We start from the raw sequence: 20509 nt of genomic DNA, 5'->3' as shown, positions 1-20509 counted from the left end.
ATTTAATTTATATGAAAAGGGAATATTTTCAAAATAGTAACAGGAACTCTAAGATGCTTGCCAAACTCACACAGAAAGAAAAAGCCAAAAATGGGATAGGGTTAGTAAAAAATAAGCAGGGTAATGATTGTCATTTGATGAAGGATAAAATAAAAATTTTTCAGGATTTTTTTGAAGAGTTATACAAGAAAAGAGATATCCAAATGAAGAGGACGGAAGAATATGTGGATAAATTTTTGAAGAAAGGATTAGAAAAAGAACATAAGGAAATAATGGATAATAAAATATCGCAAAGTGAAATAGAGGAGGTTATAGACCAGCTTAAAGCAGGGAAATCACCAGGGGCAGATGGTTTAGGACCAGAGTTTTACAAAAAATTTAAAACCTTAATAGTGCCAAAGTTGCTGAAATTATATAATGCAATAATGGAGGGGGAGAGGATCCCAGAGTCATGGGAGCATTCTATAATAATTTTAATTCCGAAACCAGATAAGGATCTAACTCTCCCCGATTCATATAGACCAATTTCACTAATAAACCAAGATGCAAAAATTTTTTCAGGCATTTTGGCTAAAAGGTTAAATAAATGTATAGCTAAATATGTAGGGGAAGATCAATGTGGTTTCATAGCAGGTAGACAGATGCACACATTAATAGGTAGAGTTTTGAGTGTAATACAGGGGATAAAAAAATCAAGGATTAAGGCGGGTATTTTAGCGTTAGATATATTTAAGGCCTTTGATTGTGTGAGCTGGCAAACTTTAAAGTTGGTTATAAATAAAATGGGATTTGGTACTAAATTTAGAACAATAATAGAACAGTTATACTCTAAAAGCACAGCTGTAGTGGTAGTAAATGATGGAATAACGGACAAGATACGACTAGCTAGAGGGACAAGACAAGGATGCCCACTCTCGCCAGTCCTGTTTGTATTGGTGATGGAATTGTTGGCAAATGCAATAAGAGAGGATGAAGAGATAGAGGGGATAGGTAATAGTAATAAAATTAAACTGAACATGTTTGCAGATGATACATTGATGACTATCAGAGATCCTTTAGGTAAAATGGAAAGAATTAAACAGCAGTTGAATGATTTTGAGGAAGTTACGGGGTTAAGGATAAACTGGGCAAAATCGGATTTGATGTTATTCAACTATACTAAAAAGGAAGAAAGGGAGTGGGAAGGGAAGGCTTCAGTTTTGAAAAGCAAGGAGAAAATTAAATATTTGGGTGTTAAGATTACAAAAAATTTAGAAGATTTGGGAAGTGAGAATTTAAATGGATTGAAAAAAGAATTGGAGGAAGAGTTAAAGAGGTATAAGAAACTGAATCTTTCCTGGTTTGGAAGAATAGCTTTAATAAAGATGAAAATTTTACCTAAGATTAATTTTTTCTTTAGAATGTTACCGATAAGAATTTCAGTGATAGAATTAAAAAGATGGCAGAATCTTATAAATAATTACTGCAATGAAGGGAAGAGATCAAGGATTAACAAAAGTAAATGGTATTTAAGCCAAAAGAGAGGCGGACTGGGTCTCCCAAACCTTGAGTACTACTATCTAGCTAATAGGTTAAGACATGTTGTTGAAGCAATTATAGGGGTAGGGGATTTGAAATGGATGGAGGAAAATACGCTAGGGAATATTGAGTTGAAATTGCAAAATGTGTTTTTTAAGCAAAAAGGGAAGGGTAAATGGCTTAATGATTTAGATAACCAATTTCTGAAGTTCCATTGGGAACTTTGGGATAATTATAAAAAGGAATTGTTTTCAAGTAATTCCCCCTTAACACCGGTGATAATGTTAAAGAAATTTCCTGAAAATTTAAAGATGAGGTTAAGCAAAGTTTTAAAAGAAAGAAATAAAATGAAATTAGGAGAGTGGTTAAGGGGGATGAATACAAGAGAGAGGTTGGAAGAAGTTTTGAGAGATTTGGAAATAACGTGGTTAAATTATTTTCAATTAGAACAATGGACTAAAAATTGGCTAAGAGAAAATGGAGAATGTAAAGAGAGGACGAAATTTGAGGAATTAATTGAACAAAAAGAAATAGATAAGGGACAAAACATAGGGATAAAGGGGTTAGTGAGTCAAATATATAATATATTAGTTGAGAAAGGAGGGCTGGATAGTGCTGGGAAAATGGTTTGGGAGACTGATCTGAAGATACAAATAGGACAACAGAGGTGGGATGGACTATGGAGACAGAGAGTGTTGAGAAATATGTCAGTAAGAATAAAGGAGAATTATTATAAACTTGTATGGAGGTGGTACTTAACTCCGGTTAGATTAAATAAGATTAATAAACAGTTTTCAGCAGATTGTTGGAGGGGTTGTGGAGAAAAGGGAACGTATTTACATATGTGGTGGGATTGTATACATGTGCAAAAGTTATGGAAGATGGTGTTTTATGAGATTGAACAGATTGTGGGATTTAAAGTAGAAGTTACACCAAGGATTGCATTACTCTCACTGCATGATGATCCTAAATGTAATAAAGAAATGAAAGAATTGATAACGAACCTACTGACAGCTGCGAGGTTGATAGTAACTAGGAATTGGAAAATAACAGGAGATTATTGTATTGAAGAATGGTATAAAGAAGTGTGGGACATTGCTATAAACGATAAATTGACATGTAATATAAAAATGCAAAGAGGCATAGTAAAAACGAATGATTTTGAGAGTATATGGAAAAAGTTCCTGGAGTTTGTATTTTCTAAAGGAAGGGGGGTTCCACCAACAGATGAAACTATGAGTTTTTGGAAACAAGAATGAGATCCCGAGGTGGGGGGAGCACTGTTATGTTTATTATATTATGTTTAATAGGTTAATATTGAATATATGATAGTAAGGTATGATAATATTTTGTATTAAGTGATTTTGATTTGTGTTTGTTGTTTTAATAATAAAAATATTCAAAAAAAAAAAAAAAAAAAAAAAAAAAAAAAAAAGAACAACCAGTAAAATGAGATGATCTGTGAGCTGGGAACAGGTCAAAGCAACCTAATAATTTTAGCATATTTGTTATTTTAAAAGTGGCATTGAAGACTGTAATCTATATAGCATTTCTTGACCTGTGATGGCTCTTTTAGCCACAGCAAAAGCCATTCAAACAAAACAGTTATCACCAATGACCTCATGCAATAAATCTTTGTTTTCCTTAAGCATGGATATCTGTTTCATTCTATGCATTTACTTCCTTCATGGACATCAGGGGAAGTTCCATGGTGGGAGAGAGATTAGATTATCTGTAGGCTGAAACTGTTCCTCTAACAATGCATATGCAGTAGTAGTACTGCATAGTGGCTGCTTTATGAAATTAGGTAGTTAAAATGGAACCTGTGTCATGTTGCAATGCTCCTGTTCAGAGTTTCAGCCAGGCACACCCTCCTCCAGGATATTGGGCTGAAGCAGGCTGGGCCGGGCAAAGCTGGTAATAAGCCCAGGCCAGAAATGTAGGCCTCATTTCGAACTGCTCATTAAGTATTTTTAATCAGTTCTAAATACATATGAACTAGAACGATTTATAAAAAGGGTAATGGCAAGCACTTTTATTCAAGATGTATATAAGACATCACTTCTTCACATTCAGAAATGCTTTCCGTGCTTTTCTTTGGGCAAATTCATCAACAACAACAGAAAAATCAAGCAACTTTGCCCAGGGGGACTCAGAGTAGGCCCCCTCAAAATCGTAGGCCCATGCCAACTGGCCCCACTGCCCAGCCCTGGAAACAGTAAAATCCATCCCCATCCTCCATTTTCTGATTTTCTTTCCCAATTGACGTGGTGCATTCCGTGGCTACTGAATATGCTCAATCCTCATTGGGGTTTTGCTTGTTTGGTTTTGTCCCCTTAGGTTGTAGGGTTTTTTTAAGATCTTTTGTATTTCTGCAAACTTCGAGTTCTGCCAGTATGCTGGGATCTCCCTCTTGTTTCTCAGTAGCCCTGTTTTGTCTTTATTTCGGTCAGCGCTCACTACCTGAGTTCACTATTAGAGGGAGCGGAATTTGTCACTTGTCACCTTATGAAAACACTTTCCCCTGAATTACAGTTGATTACAATTGAATGAGTTACAATTGAAAGAGTCACAATTGATTAATCAATTAAAACTTCATAAATTTGCATATGAACAAAAAAATAGGAAAAAACATATTTTATTTTTAGGCGATGCAGAAGGTACTATATTAGAATGTACTACATTCCTTTAAGTATTTGAGGTAAGGAGGTTTGCCTCTTCTAAAAAGGTATCTATTCACCATTTTTATAGTAGTAGTAGTAGTAGTAGTAGTAGTAATAATAATAATAAGGGGTACCTTTTTGGTCATCCTTTTATTAATCTACTAAATTAATTAATTTACTAATTGTCGCAGTCCTATTGGCAACAGTTGTAGGTTTTAAAAATTGTTTTAGGTTTACTAAATTCATTATTTTTACATGTTCTTTTTGTGTGTGAAGAAGTTCACAGAAAAATCTGAGTTTAAATCCTCGTTTCTCTTCTGCATAGGCGTCATGCCAAAATATAAGAAGCAATTCACAAAATCAATTTGGTGTGTCAGAAACTGGGTTATTATGTTTGTAGTGAAATTACTGCTCTCTTAGTAACTCACCATGAGCCCAGATTTCTTGGTGTGCCTGTATTGAAATGAATGTGGAAAATCACTTAGCTTATCATGGGCTCCTTAACACTCTGTACTCCGGTGGAGCATTCAGAGAGTGACCATTTAACTACAAGCACAATAATTCAGTTTCTATCATCCCATTCTGAGCCACATGATGGACGGGTCTTTTTCTGATATGTAGGAAGAGGGAAAATGAATGAAGAAGTTCCTTGTGACCCTTCTGTCCTTTGAGTGTTTCCTGTGTGGCCAGATTTAGAGTGGCCTTGAGGCCATTATTATTATTATTATTATTATTATTATTATTATTATTATTATTATTATTCAGTTTAAACATCAAGGAGAGTAGTGTTATATTTAAAATTTATTCATTTATTTATTTGATTTATATCCTGCCTCTCTGCCAAGAAATGGCACTCAAGGTAGCCATTTTTGGTATTTGTTTTCCAACTTACTTACATCTGATAGGTTTCTGCTTTACCTGAAATGAATTCCTTTAGTGAATAATAAAAAATGTTACATACTTTCTCTTAGTTATAGTAATATTGTATGTTTGTGTGTTGGAGGGGCATTTTAATATTCTGTGCAGTTAGCTATTCTTTTAAAGCAATTTCTAAAGTAAAATAAATCTAATATGTATGTATGTGACTAAACTGGTGAGAGAGAGAGAGAAAGGAATCAGTGAAATTTCAGTAACCATGTTTAACTAATTCTATGTTCTAATTTTTCCACATACATTTCACATAAATTTTTAAAATAAAAATTTATTATTTTACCTTTCCAGAAGACTGACGTTCCTGATAACATGTATATGAACCAGTTGTGTCGGATAGAAAAATGCAAATCAAACAAGGATTCCTATGAGGTAAATCTCTAGTTACATTCATTTGAGATCAAGCAGAATTTGGGCATTTCCATTGACTATTATTACAACTGACAGGGTTTTGAGTCTACAAAGATTACAAAAATAAATCCATGCCCAGGGGAATAGTGAAGTATGGCTATGCAAAAACATGTCAAGGCTACATGGTTGGTCATCTCTGGGGGGGAGGGAGGAATATTTCTTCTTTGACCAATATTGAACAAATCACTAAAAGGAAAGAATAATGTGTGCGCTAGTAATTTTTGTCTCACTTTAATGCTGTTAATACCTTTGCTTTAAAAACAACAACTTCAGTTATTGTGAATGTACACATTTTGGGGGTGTTTCTTACCATTTAGTGATATAGTCAGTATTTGCCAGATTCTGTAATGGTGGACCACAGGCATTGTATATTATAACTATCAAGGTCACCATGTTAGGAAATACAGTTAAAAGATCTTGGTTATCATGACGGACATTAGAGTCCAACAACATTTGAAGGGGCACCAGTCCCCGTCCCCCCTGGACTGGAGGATGGACCAAGGAGAACAGTCTAAGGGAGAGGGAAAATTCCTGAGGGAAGTTAGAAGTTTTTCGAATACAGGAAAAGGTGGGGCCATCCAAATCTCATCAGAGAGAAATTCCAGGTAAAAGGGGTTGAAAGAGAAAATGAGTGAAGTTACAAAATAGAATTACAAAATAGAAATCAAGGGGGCATTATTTCATGAGCCATAATTCAGCAGATCATCAGGCTTGGCTTGAACTCTGAGCTGCAACACTGTGCTGATTCCATGGACGAACAGTACATAGATGCAAACCTGAGATACAGTGAATGCACTCGGAGGTGGTGGTGCAAACGTTCATCGAGAAAGAGATTTTAAACCAGGCAACGTTATTTTGGAATTTAAATAATCAGATAATGAGCAAGACGCCAATATATTTAATTTATTAAGCAAACTCTTGGTCATCATTTCATATTGATAGAAGAGGGAATGCCCCCTTCACTGTTTCAAAGACTTACAATACAATAAAATACATTATGGGCACAATTCTATTGGACTGACTCCTGTTAAATGAAGGGGTCCAACTTGGAGCCTTCCAGCCATGCTACGCATTGCTGAGCAGTTGCTGGCAGGGTGGGAGTAATGGCAGTGGCTCTTTTAGCCTCTCTGTCCTTTGTTTGTGCTTTTTTCATTATAGGGATCTCTGAGGTGACTCTCTTTCTGGGGTTCAGGGACTCAGTCCAGAGACCTTTGGATCTGCTGGATCCATGGTCTCTTCCTGTCTGGCCCGCTAACACCCCCTCTCCTTTTCCATGCTTTTCCTGAGGTCAGAGCTAAAACCGCAAGAGAGGAGCCATCGTGGTGCTTTCTGTGGTGGCTCTGGGGGAGAGGGGGACTGAGAGCAAATTTTCCCACTCCAAGGTCGTAGTTTTGTCTACGACTTTGGAGGGGAAAATCCCCAGCACCCTATGCCCTCTCAGACATTGTCTAGTGGGCATAGGATTGCTTTCTAAAATCTATTTACTGCTCAGGTACTTTAGTAATGTAATGTAAACCACCTAGCTACTTGAAAAAGATAGATCTTCTGCTTTAGAAATCATCCTGAGATTCCATGTTAATTACAAGCCAGGTAAGGTCATCATTACACTCTGGCAACAATCCAGAAACTTAGCCATATTCCCCCTTCTCTGTTCTTGAAGGAGAGCAGTTCAGTATCACCCCTCCTGCTCCTGTAGCTCTGTTGATGCAAACATTCATGTGACTGTATTTATTTATTTATTTATTTAAAGCATTTTTATAGCGCCACCTCACCATTTCTGGCATCGAGGCACTTTACAATAAAACATAAAACAATTCCATTAAAACCCTCAACCCACATTACAACAATTACATTAAAACCCTCACCCTCAAACCATTACAAGCCCTCAACCCCAATTTAAACCACCCACTCCCCAGACTCTTGTGAAAATAAAAACGCCTTACAAAGGCATTTGAAGCAATTAAAAGTGGGAGCCTGTCGAATCTCCAGTGGCACATTGTTCCATAACCGGGGGCCAGCCACTGAAAAAGCCCTGGCCCCAGCACATTCCAATTTGTAGCGGGGGACCATCAGGGCACCCTGCTCCTGAGAGCGAGTCTGCCAATGGTGAGACACAGGAGAAAGGCGAGTGCTCAGGTATCCAGGACCCAAGCAATGCAGGGCTTTATACATGGTCAACAAAACCTTGTAGTGCACCCTAGCAGCCACCGGCAGCCAATGGAGCTCTTGAAGCACCAAAGTGATAGAAGACCACTTCAGGAGCCCCTTGACCAACCTGTGTGCTGCATTTTGTACAGCCTGTAGGCGTTGGATTTGCTTCAAGGGAAGCCCTGTATACAACAAGTTGCAATAGTCCAGTCTGGAAAGAACCAGGGCCTGGACTGCGGTTGTAAGATCAGCCTCTGACAGAAAGGGGCGAACTTGGCGGAGCACATGGAGTTGATAAAAGCAACTCTGAACCACGGCCCCCACCTGTGATGACATAGTTAGGGACTGGTCAAGAATAACACCCAGGTCCCGCGCCTCAGTCACAATCCTTCGTCGGATTCCTGAAATAGGCAGATCTACGAGCTCCTGCCTCAAATCTGCCAGCCGCTGACCTCGGCCAATCACCATCAGCTCAGACTTCTCCGGGTTAAGCTTTAGTTTACTATTAGACATCCAGTTACAGATCTCAGCCAGGCACCAAGACAGAGTAGCAACTGCCTCGCCGAGGTCAGACCCCACCGAGACGTAAAGCTGGGTATCATCAGCATACATATGGTACCTCAGCCCATGGGCTCTAATTAACTCTGCCAGTGGCCTCACATATACATTGAACATGAAAGGTGAGAGGATGGAACCCTGTGAAACTCCACAGGGGAGGGCTGTGGGGGTAGATGTACAGGTGCCCATGGTAACCACCTGAGCCCTTCCATCCAAGTAGGACTGGAACCAGCAAGAGCCAGGCCCTCCAGGCCCACCTGGGTCTTCAACCATCTAATCAACAATTCATGATACTGTAATATAGCTTGCAGCTCTTGCAAACAGAATAGATTTCAGAGGCCACTATTATAACCATAATATTAATTGTGAGGATTTTTAAAAATAAAATTCCTGGGCAAATAAATATTGTATTCATATGTATTTGCTGTTGCCATAAAAAAGAGATACTACAGCCAGTGTGATGTAGTAGTTAAGAGTAATGGACTGGGGAAATCCAGGTCCCTGTCCCCATTTGGTCTTGAAGCTCATTGGATGACTGACTGCCAGCCTAGCCTATCTCAAAGAGTTGTTGTGAAGATAAAATAGGAGGAGGATCATGTAAGCCGACGGGTTCCTTGTAGGATGATGATGATGATGATGATGATACAGCTCAAATGGACGTATTGGAACAAAACACTTAATTAATAGAAAGAGTAACACTTTAATGATATTTTGCTTATATATTTTGCTTGAAAGAAATCTGATTCCATTCCATCTCATGTTCTGCCTTAGTATCAAATTTGATCAAATTTGATCATCAATGCATGCTAACAGGTGGTAGTAGCATGCTTTAAAGGCTCCTAGATTTTCCCATTTGGTATAGACATGTGAAAAAGACACACATTTCAACATTCTTCTGCCATTACAAACAAAATATCCCTTTCAGTCTAGTTTGCAACTGCAGACATCCACTTGCAACAAGCTATTCTAAACGTAAGAGATACATAAAAGTGCATCCGTGTGTTACCATGGAGATGCAGGCAGACATCTAGGGTTCTGCAGCACCTTGCTGAAAATTCTTCAGCATATTTTTAACAATTTGAAAAAAATGCAAAGGAAAGTTCAGTCCCATTGCATTACCTTAATAGACTCCCTAGATGGCTTTGTTTGGCCACTGTCTTTCTGCTAGCCATCTATGTGGTGGGAATATTAGTGACCAATATCAGAAGATGGGTTAGATAAAGAATATTATACATTGAAACAAGGTTATTAAAAGGTTATTAATGATACTGTTAACAAGCCTCTATTTACTGCTCTCATAGCTGCTAGTCTGGCACATTGGTTTGGTCTAGAGCAGGGCGAGCACATTGCAGCTCTGTCTGACACTGACACCAAATTATTATTATTATTATCATCATCATCATCATCATCACCATCACCACCATCATCTTCATTTCTATACCACCCCATAGCCGAAGCTCTCTGGGAAGTTTACAACCATTCACAAAAATACAAAATACAACATAATAAAAATAGACTAACCTTTTTAACATAGAAAAATGAAAACAATGTAAAGGGCTGAAAACAATTTAAATAAACAATGCTTTTCTTAATAGACCAGATCTCAAACAGTGGACCTAGATGCCTCTTCATATTCCATTAAATGCCTGGGAGTAGAGGGTGGCCTTTATCTTCATATTCCATTAAATGCCTGGGAGTAGAGGGTGGTCTTTATCTTACCTGGCACCAAAAAGATGACAGTGTTGGCATCAGGCGAGTTCGCTTCCAGGAGCTGAATTCTGCTTCCAAACCAGACATACGCTCCTTTTCCAAGCCAAATTGCTGCTTATTTCAGTCACTGCAGCAAATTCAGCGGTGGAAGGGGGCAGTGGAGGCCACAAAAAGGGCCGGGGTGGGTGGGTTGTTGCATGCGCCCTACGGACAGCATGTTGCCCACTCTTAGTCTAGCATTTAGTCCAGCCTTTCCCAACCTAGTGACCCCCAGATGTTTTTGGAGTCCAATTCTTGGCCATTATGTCTGGGGCTGATGGAAGTTGAAGTCCAAAACACCTGGAGGGCACCAAGTTGGAGAAGGCTCGTCTAGTCTCTGACGGGAAATGTCTACCTATTGTGGTTGCTGATATCTCTGCAGCATTGTGACTGGATAAAGCCAGCAGGGAGGTGGAGCAATGGAAGACAAGAAGCAATCGGTATTGTGTGTGGCGTGGGCGGATGACGACGACGACACTAAATGTCTCATATTGGTGTAAATTAACCTGCCTATTCTGTGATGTAGGCTTAGTTCGTTATAAAACATTAAACTTATAAATAAGTTATATGTAAATAAGTTACCTTATAAATAAGTTATATCTGTTCCAAAAAAATTTGACCTTGCAAAATGAGAGATGATATGAAGCTAAAATGTCCGTAGTTTGATAATATTAGGAGGAAGCTTCAAACATAAAACAAAATTCCTCTCAGTAAATATCTAGGGAATGATCCAGTCCCCTGACTCATTGTAACTGATACCTTTTAAAATAGTCACAATGAGATCTGAATAGACTTGATTTACAATATATTTTGCGGATGCAAATGGCTACAGAAAGTTGTACTCGGGTAACAGAACCTGACTACAAAATGTATCATGAGAAGCTCTTATAAGAATGTAAGAACAGCCATGCTGGATCAGATCAAAGGGCCATCTTGTCTAACATCCTGTTGACACAGTCAAACAACTCCCTGCGGGAAGCCCATAAACAGCACATGAGTGGAATAGCAACCTCCCACTTGTGTACCCCAGCAATTGTCAAATAGAGGTTTACTGCTTCTAATACTGGAGAACATATAGCCATCAGGACTAGCCTTATCCTCCATGAATTTGTCTAACAGCCATTGAAATTGGTGGCCATCACTACATCTTGTGGAAGTGAATTCCATAATTTAACTATGCATAATTTAACTATGTGAAGAAGTACTTCCTTTTGTCTGGCCTGAATCTCCCACCAGTCAGTTTCATGTGATGTCCATGGGTTTTAGTATTATGCAAGAGGGAGAAAAAGTTTTCCTGTCCACTTCCTTCACACCATACATAATTTTGTACACCTTCACTTCCTTAATAGCACATGTGTGCCATAGCACCCACACACTATGCATAATTGTGTACAACAGCACCTTGGTCATGCTGGGACCTTATCAAGTCAAGTACATCTGGTGGACATGAGATACTTGAATCTCCAAAAAGCTTTTGACCAAGCCCTTTTCAGCATGGCATGGGTGGGCTGGAGGGAGGAGCTGAACTGCTCCCCTCCTCTTTTCTCCCTAAAATCACTCCCCAAGTGGCAGTTACTTCCATTCAAGGAGAAAAACCGTCTGGGAGAGGGATAAGGGATGCATGAGGAAAGTCTTCAGGTCTGCCTTCCTGGCCACCCATGCTGCACTTCAGATCTCCACTATCACTTTATAGCAGGGAGTCAAGCCATTACATTTTGGGGTATAGTTCAGGTTCAGCTGCAAATGAAGGTGTTCAAGTTTGCTTCCATTTGGCAATCCATTTGGCAAGCATAACCAACCACTTCGGTTCTGGTTCACTTGATGAAATTTAAATATAAGGCACAATATTTATAATGATCATTTGCACAATGGGGCGGCTCAATCTAAGAGATCTAAAGCTGTTGCAGCTAAGTACTAGGAAGCATGCATGAAACAAAAAACAAAGTGCTCAACAAATGAATTCTCATTTCATTTGTACAGTTTAATTTTGATTATATGATCAGAGATGTATAATAAGTGAAGAAGCAATCAAATCAGTTTTAAAGAGTCAGGAAAGGTCTTTATAATTGTCACTGTGATTAGCTAACTTCAAGATTATTATTTTTCAACTGACGAAACAAAGAGTGATCAACCGTAAGCAGGTGGATCTCCATGTTGTAACTTCTATGTTGACCAAGCCCCAACACAAACGGGAAGCAAACCTCCAGTCGAATCCCTACCTAATGCATCCAGGCCTTGAAGATGTCAGAGTATAGATGCCTGTACAAACATAAAATATATAAATCCTCCCACATATTGGTTTTATAGCAGCAGGCATTACACTTAGTGTCTTGTATGAATGTGTGAAGAGCCCCCCCTCTCTGTCATCGCATCTGTCACCCTGTAGGCATAAAAAGCTACAAATAATGGAGCTTTCTGTATTTGTAGAGGCTCTCCAAGGGATTAAGAACCTTGATTCTGAATTGTGTGGAGAACTTCCACAAATACAGAAGGCTCTCCTGTTCAGACAATCACTTTCCACACTTACAGAGCAACAGATGTGATGACGGAGGGTGGGGGGTGCTAAAGCCTTCCTCTCTTCATGCATTCATACAATGTGGTAAGTAGAATGCCTAAAGAGGGTGTTTATGTGCTTATTCTAGTTCCTGTGGGACCAATGATTGTACCATATCATGGATTTTATTCTTTGCTTGAACCTTTATTCTGAACCATAACCTAATTTCCCCCCAGTTCTGTTCCAGTTCAGGTTCAACAGAAGTGTTCAGATAATAGTTCAGGTTCTGTTCCAGTTCAGGCAAAAATAAAGGTTCATTTTGCTTTTGTTTCAGGTTCAGTTTGATGCTGCTTTATAGAGAATTAGTGATTATCTGATACTGACTCCTGAGTCTGCTGCTGTCACATCTAGTTTGACCCACATTTCAAAGTAGACAAGGGCTGTAAAATCACTCTGAAATTATCAGGAAAAAAGAGATACATTGCATGCATGGGGAACTTACTTCCATTAGCTTAATGTGTTTCTTTTTAAACTTTGAAAGCTGCTGAAAAAATGTATTTGTATTTATGCCATTTTTAAAGTTTCCTGAAACAGCTTCTGACAAACCAAACTTTTTTTCTTCGTATGTTTTTTATATATATATTTGAAGGACAAGAAGGTCAAGGAACAAGAAACAAAAGAAGAAGCTCTTCACCCACTTCTGAAGAAATCTGAGGCAAATTCCCCTTCCTACAAAGAGCCTTCCTCCTTCCTTATGACACAGATACAAAATACAAAAGCTCTGCTGAACGACCGCAGAGCTAGCCACGGTGGTGTTTCTGAGAAAGGTATGTGGCAGCTATTGATGTGGTCTGTGCTTATTTTGGTAAACCTATGCATGTATTCCACTGTGTTCAGTGGGAATTACTATTAGGTAAGGATGCATAGATAGCAGCCTTAAACTAGTTTAGTAGACATTAGCCCAGTTCGCACAATGGCTTCTTTAAGCTGTGTCGTGTACTGATACATGCCTGGAGCCATTTGCCTAATTACCCACCGGGTTGTGGTTTGTTGTGTAGTCCAAACCAGGGTGGTGCGGCCCACCTGGGTGAGTAATTACGCAAATGGTGCCTGGCATGCACTCTGGCTTGTTTAAGCCATGGTGACTGTGCAAACCAAGTAATTTACTCCTCCTGGCAAAAATCCTATTTTGTGAAGGGAACCAGAGTACATTTACACTTACATCAGTTTATTGGTCATGGCTTTCCCAAGAATCCTGCAAATTGTACTTTGATGAGGATGCTGATAATTTTTTCAATTCCCGGGACTATGACAGTTAAACTCATATAGAATTGATACAAGTGTAGGTACACCCTTAGAATACTCTCCCAAAGCAATGACATGATATTTTTAGTTTGGTCTTCTCCTCCCCGCTCATATTTTTCTCCAACTATTTGATTTCACAATATTTTGAGCCATTTTATATTTTACATCTTTTTTCATGCACACATATATTGTTTACGTGTTGATGTATAACTGAATTATATACCCTGAAAATATGCATGTAACTAGGTATATTACACAGATATATATCCTCAGGGAGTCAGGATTAGCCACTGCTCTTCAACTTGCAGTGATAAATATACTTTTACAGCTGCATTATTTTTGTCCAGCAGTAGACATCTAGATACATCCCAGAAAGACAAATCACATTTTGGGGTAATTGCATGTTCTGAAATGTCTCTTGTTTCCTGACTTCCACTATGATCAGATCATCCTAGCTTTTCAAAGAGACCTCCTTCCTCTATTCAAACTTGTTAGCGTACAATTATCTTTGCTTTTGTCCTAGGTAGTGGTTTGATTAGCAGGGGAAGTGACATGGCGATAGATTTCCTTTGCCTAGCTCTTGGAACACAGTTGGAATTCAAATTAATGGGATCTAGGAAAGCCTCTAATTCATGCAGAAAATCCCAGTATTCAGTGTGGGCGGGTGCATGTGTGCACATGTATATGTGTTTAGGAGAAAGGCTGAGTAGAAGGACACAAGAAGGAAGAAAATTTAAATGAATATAAAGTATCAAAACACAAGCAAGAGAAAAAAGAAGAAAAGGAGAGGTGGGAGGTTGGCAGCCTTAACATAGAACAGAGGTGTGGTGGTAATAATGGATATGTTCAGATGGGGCAGGAAAGTGATCAAGAGTGCCGATACAAAGTGGGAAAAGAGAAAGCAGGGTCATGTATCGTACCAAGAAGAAGCAGATGTATAGATGAACAATGGCACATTTTAAATTAAACCACCACATTGTTCTGAGAATATTTTCATGTTTAGGATTTGGATTTCAGTATCTCAAAGCCTGAAAACCTTGCACAACACCTTTCCTCAATCCTTACTCAGGCAGGTTCTTGTGTCATTAATTAGCTAAATCCTGGCCTTGTCTGTAAGGGATTTAAAAAAAGATCCCACAAAGTTTTTCTTTCTTCCCCTGACTCTTTTTGTATTGTTTCATAGATTCTCCTAGCGGTTTGAGCCCTTTCCATGAATCAGCAACAGGCAAGACAGGTTGTGTCACCTCCTATTCTTTGGAATACCTTGAAATCCAGCAACCTGTTCCAAGGACCCCAAGACTCACCAAACGGCAAGATTCACCTCAGCAAGAACCCTCAAGCCCTGGCAGCCAGAACTTGGATTCTCCTTTAATTCTGAACATTGTACATTCTTTTGAAACTGGTGATCGAGAGGACCAAATAGACCAAGTTTCTCCCAGTCATCAGTATCGAATGCTAAGCTCACCAGTCAATTTTGGTCGGAGAAGCTCCAGCGAAAGGACATTGTCTCCACTCCTCCAGCCTGGAGGTACTTCTCCTAGTCCTACTAAAAGTCCAGTTCACCCCACTCACCTGTCCTTCACATATGATGAAAAGAGCAGTTCTTTTAGAGAGGAAGCTGTATCTCCAACCCAGCTGAATAACACCTCAAATCCTTTGGGGAGCCCTAACTGTGTGAAAAGCAGAGGCCGATTCCCCATGATGGGCATTGGACAGATGATGCGGAAGAGGAATCAGTCGGTAGGATCACCCACAGAGAAGACTCTGGAAGCAAGAATGCCTCAGTTGCAACAAATGAGCCCAACACAAATTTCCTTCAATATAATGGACCCTATAAATGGCCAGTGCTGAGGTGACCATATTCAAAGTCTAAGTTTGTATAGTGGTGGTTTCTGGGACTTCTTCACAAAGATAGTGAAAACTTGCAAATGAAATGTTTTCTCTGTATAGTTTGTTACCACCTCTAATAAGAAAGTCACATGGTCACATATTTTAGTGCCGTTTGGCTAGTGCAGTTGACAAAAGGAGACCATTTCAAGTGTTGTGAAGACCTACTCGGTTTTAAAGACCTACTTAATCTCCCCAAGTAGGATCTTTTTGGCTATATCCTAATATTACATGCAAGTTTATGTCAACAGAAGACCCCTCCACCTAACAGCTTGATTGATCAGTGAAGCCATGGTCGATGGACTTCTTAGGCAATTGTGATCATCTCTGTTTCACTGGCCCAAGCATTGGTCACATCACTCAAAGAGAGGAAAAATAATAAATGACAAAGGGTTTCCCCCCCAAGTTTCTCAAGCAAATGTGTTCTCTTAATACATGACGAAGAGGAAATACACCTGAGAGGACCTAGGATAAAAGCACAAAAGCTAAACGTTCAGAGCAAGACACTGATCACTGTCTAATCATTTTCCACCACCTAAAATCAGTCTATATTTTTCCTAAAGAAAATGTTAATTTGGTAAGAGATGTGACTGTAAAGAGACATGTTCATCTCACAACTAGTTTGGCCATAAAGAAATCTGTGTTCATACTCTTCTCATGAGACTAGCTATGGGTGTTTTAAACAGTCCATATTCCTAAATGCTCTGCTTTAAAAACTTGGTCATCTCTTCTTTGTATAGTTGTACCATTTATGTGAAACTGTATGATCTCAGTTTTAGCAAAACTGCATTGGACATACTTGAAAGTGTTGCTGTGAAACTCTGCACTACATTAAGAGGAGTTATCAAAGGACACGTCTGCTAGCTCCAGTGCCATTTGCAAATGGCAGGAATGGTAATGCAGTTGGATATCAAAAATTCAGTAGTTCTACTAACTGTGAAGATTAACTTTCGTAAAAAGCAAACATGTTCTGTACTCTGCAGTTCTTTTTATATTTCACAGTAAAGAAACTGTCTGCATAAGAAAATAGACTTTTTGTGCCAATAATTTGCTATGAATTTACAGGGTTTTAACCAAAGACTATTCTATGGTTTACCTGTGCCCTGCTAGGACATGAGTTATGTGTACAGGATTCTTGATCATTTTAACGTTAGCCTGGCACAATAGCAGATTATCACAATACCATACGTACGCCCCTGATTCTTTAGCATACATATTATGTTGGTGTTAATGCTTTTTTAAAAGTCCAATCAGAAAAGTGATTTTTTTGGATTGAGGGATACTTGTTAAAATTATGTTTTAAAGTCGTGATGCCTTCATTAAGAATGACCATGATTAGATAACACTTTTTCTACCGAGATGCTATTGATACGCAAAGGATCTCGGCTCAGCTCCAAACATTTCTTCAAGATGAAGAGTGAGGAGCCAGGAATGCATGGGTCTTGAGGGCACCAGCACTCCTTTTGCAGCAGCCATCTTGAAATCTTTCCAACATGAATGGGGCCACATGTATGTATATGAGCATATCCAAGATGGAAGCACCCTTATCCATGAGTTGATACGCCGTATTAGAAATAGGTGCATGTATGAGAAGACTTGTTTTTGTTTCAAAGATGGCGGAGAAGGTGCAAAGAAAGGTCACTCTCCACTTTTCCATCCTGGAAGTTCCTTTATTACCTGAACCACAGACTTCCTTGTAGTTTAAGATTCACATAATTTTGTTCCCACAAATGCCATTGTGTAACTTGAAACGGCACAATACCCAGTTCTGCAGATCCTGTCAAAAAGTCTTTGTTCTCTTAAACAGCAGATGAGATGGTATTACCATAGGTGGGAACTTGCATGTCCAAATGCTCCTTGGTGGGAAAGCCCTTACATGTAGAAAGCAAGCTGATGGTTAAAAGCTAGATGGAATTCTAGCCTTCGCCATGACATGCTAGTTTTATACATGTAGGAATGTTAAACATTTTTCTTTCCCCATGGAGGAACATTCAGTTTCAACTTAGTAGTCAACATGTGCAGTCTGAAACTGTACAGGCCAGGTACAATTTTACTCCATCTTCTGTTGAGGGAGTAAAATTGTACTAGGCCTAAGCAGCAATGGGCTGGGAACATGCAGCTTGCTCAAGCCAAATGAATGCCTGCATTGACATGCAGGGCTGAGAATGTTTCAGAATTTTAGGTGGGAATCCATTTTTAGGCATCCACCATGTTCAGGCAAGTTCAGCAGGGGTAAAAAATGGGGATGAGAGAAATGCCAAAATTCTTAGCTACCGTTGCCCACTTTTAGCTGCCTGGGAAACTTCTAGGCAGGATCTACACTTCTGCTTTAAAATGGTTTATAACAGTAGTGACAACTGTTAGGGCCCAGGACACACTCCACAGACAATTTTCAAACCGTTATCAAAGTGTCATATCCTGCTTAGTGTAGATCAACAATAGCCTTGCTGAATTTGGGTACAATGGATTTTCAGAATCCAGACCCCCCCCCCCTTATTTTTTTAAGGCCATGAAGCCAAGACTCAATGCTCCAAATCTCTAATGTCTCTGCCTTTCATTGGCTTTATTTACATTTTCATTCCTGCTTTTCTAACTCTCCTTGAACAAATCAACCTGCATTTTAAATATGATAATATTTACTGCAGCACTTTGCAGTTCAACAGCTCAAATAAGGTAAAAAAAAACCCACCTTGTTGTAATAGGATTATGCCATGCTTTGTGTGTGCTTCAATCCATGTTTTAGAAAAACCTCTCCTTCAGTGTTTTGAGTGGTGTCTTCAAAATAAGCCAGAACATTCTGATAAAATACAAAGACCCATACGCCACTGAAGTTTGCAGAAAATATATTTGAATAAGATGGTAATAATCAGCATACCATCCTGTGTATGCTTCAGACTTATGTACCTGAACGTCTTTCAAATACTAACTTGAACTATCAACTCAGGTTTATTTGGAACCCAATGAAACATTGGGGGAAGCAAGAAAGCTGTATTTTTTGTGAACACACAGTAAATATATGTAATATCAGAATGAAACAATATTGTTGCTGAATCTTTATTATTGCATTATAAAATACAAATAATACATTGGTAAATGGAACTACATATACAGCTTATCCTACAAGCTGCTTCTTAAGGTTAACACTTGCCAGCACCCCTTTCCATTCTGTGGTTACTTTAGACTAGTAGAAGAAACTGGTAGCCAGATCGGGATGGTAAACTCCCAGGAGTAAGCAGAGTCAGGTCACAATAGGCAAGGTCAGATTAAGCAGGTGTACAACACAGCTGGGCCATCATGTGTTTTTTAACCTAAAACAAGCTGCAGCGTGTACACCTGCCATTTTGAATACAACCCCCAATTGTGCCAGGTCATGTGAACCCAGCCACCATGGGTTATTTGAGGGTTAAGCAACCCTCACATAACCCTACAACTAATCAAGGGTTATGCAAGAGTTGTGCAGGTTCACAACATGATTTCATATTCAAAACAGCTGCAAACGGGACAGCACATCGTGGCTTATTTAATCCTCAATAACTCACCAAGTTGTGCAAACCAGGTCAGTATCTGGTCAAGGTACAACAGGCAACATCAAGGCAGAAGAAAACAACCTTGCATAGCTTTAAGTAGGTCTTGCTGGCTGGAACTCTCCTACCAGAACAATAGGAGAATGTTATCTCTGCAGGGAACTAAAGCCTTAAATAAAATGACAAGATCTGTAGTGTGGTCAGCTCCACCTCTCTCATGTAATTTTGTAGTTTGAGACTTCTGTGAGGCTTGAAAGTTGGAGTTTCTCCCAGGGACTCATCTTTTGAGTCAGAGGACAATGGTAGGGCTTTGTCCTCAGGGCCGGAGGACCCTGAATAAAGCACTGACTGTCCTACCCTCGAGGGAGTAGCTTGTGCCTCAGCCTCATCACACTGAAAGGACAAAGGGTCAGGAGTCATGACGAAGCCTACACACAAACACATTGAGAGTGAGTGGGTTCACTCTGGGATTCATAGCTTGGCTGAAATCCTGTGAGGTGCCATTTGTGCAAACACATGTTTTCATATGGGGGCTGTATTTGTGGCTAGTGTATTTGTGGCTTTTATCTGTACGCCGCTCTGAGCTCTTAATGTTATAGGGTGGGATATAAATGTTTTAAATAAATAAATAACTATTGCAATTTGCATGATATGTTTCTCAGGTTTTCTCAGCCCTTTTTCCAGAATATGATAAAATAACAGGAACATATGCATTCTTTATAAATAGCCTTTCCTTAGCTCAAACTCTTGTCCAATGGGCTTCAGTTATGTCTCCAGTCCCTCTTTTTCCTCTATATGATGGTCATTGTAGGACCAGTGTGTAGTGGCACGTATAACTGCCCCTGCACTGGCAATTCAAGTATCCATTCACATGGTAGGATGCAGATATTAACTGGGCCCTAAAGAAAGCAGAAGAAGGTGTGAAGTAAAATTTGCTTGTGCTAATTATCCTAGGGAGGAACATAGTAAACATGATCAGTGGGAAAATTAAGCTGGTGCCTGGTCTTAAAGATCAAGTATGTTGTAGACTATTTGTTACAACTCTTAATTGAATATATATATATATATATATATATATATATATATATATATATATACATACATACATATATATAGTTTTGATTTGTGGCTTAGAAAACCCTAGTTCTCAAAAACACATCCATTTTTAAAGCATCATAAAACTACCTCTACTAATTGTTAAGACAATAGGATGCATTTGCATATGTGACTGTAGCTTTTGTAAGAGCTCCTTTTTAGGTTTGAGAAGGCCAGGTCCAAGGAAGCCAATCTCACTAGACACCAGGAGTAAGATAAGAAAGAGC

General features: G+C 39.1%; 1 protein-coding gene across 1 annotated transcript in view; it reads left to right on the top strand.

Annotated features, from left to right (window-relative positions):
* The window catches only part of HUNK (hormonally up-regulated Neu-associated kinase), a 74881-nt gene extending 59221 nt beyond the window's left edge, over window positions 1-15660 (top strand). The window contains exons 8-10 of the mRNA XM_063127588.1: window positions 5403-5483; window positions 13121-13298; window positions 14960-15660. Coding sequence (XP_062983658.1) covers window positions 5403-5483; window positions 13121-13298; window positions 14960-15627 — 927 coding nt within the window. The 3' untranslated portion in view covers window positions 15628-15660. The remainder of the gene's footprint in view (window positions 1-5402; window positions 5484-13120; window positions 13299-14959) is intronic.
* The last annotated feature ends 4849 nt before the right edge of the window (window positions 15661-20509 follow it).

This window comes from Elgaria multicarinata, chromosome 5, assembly GCF_023053635.1.
Source record: "Elgaria multicarinata webbii isolate HBS135686 ecotype San Diego chromosome 5, rElgMul1.1.pri, whole genome shotgun sequence".
NCBI classification, from domain to species: Eukaryota; Metazoa; Chordata; class Lepidosauria; order Squamata; family Anguidae; genus Elgaria; species Elgaria multicarinata.
Note: the sequence above shows the minus strand (reverse complement) of the source record. Positions and strands in the feature narration are given on the sequence as shown.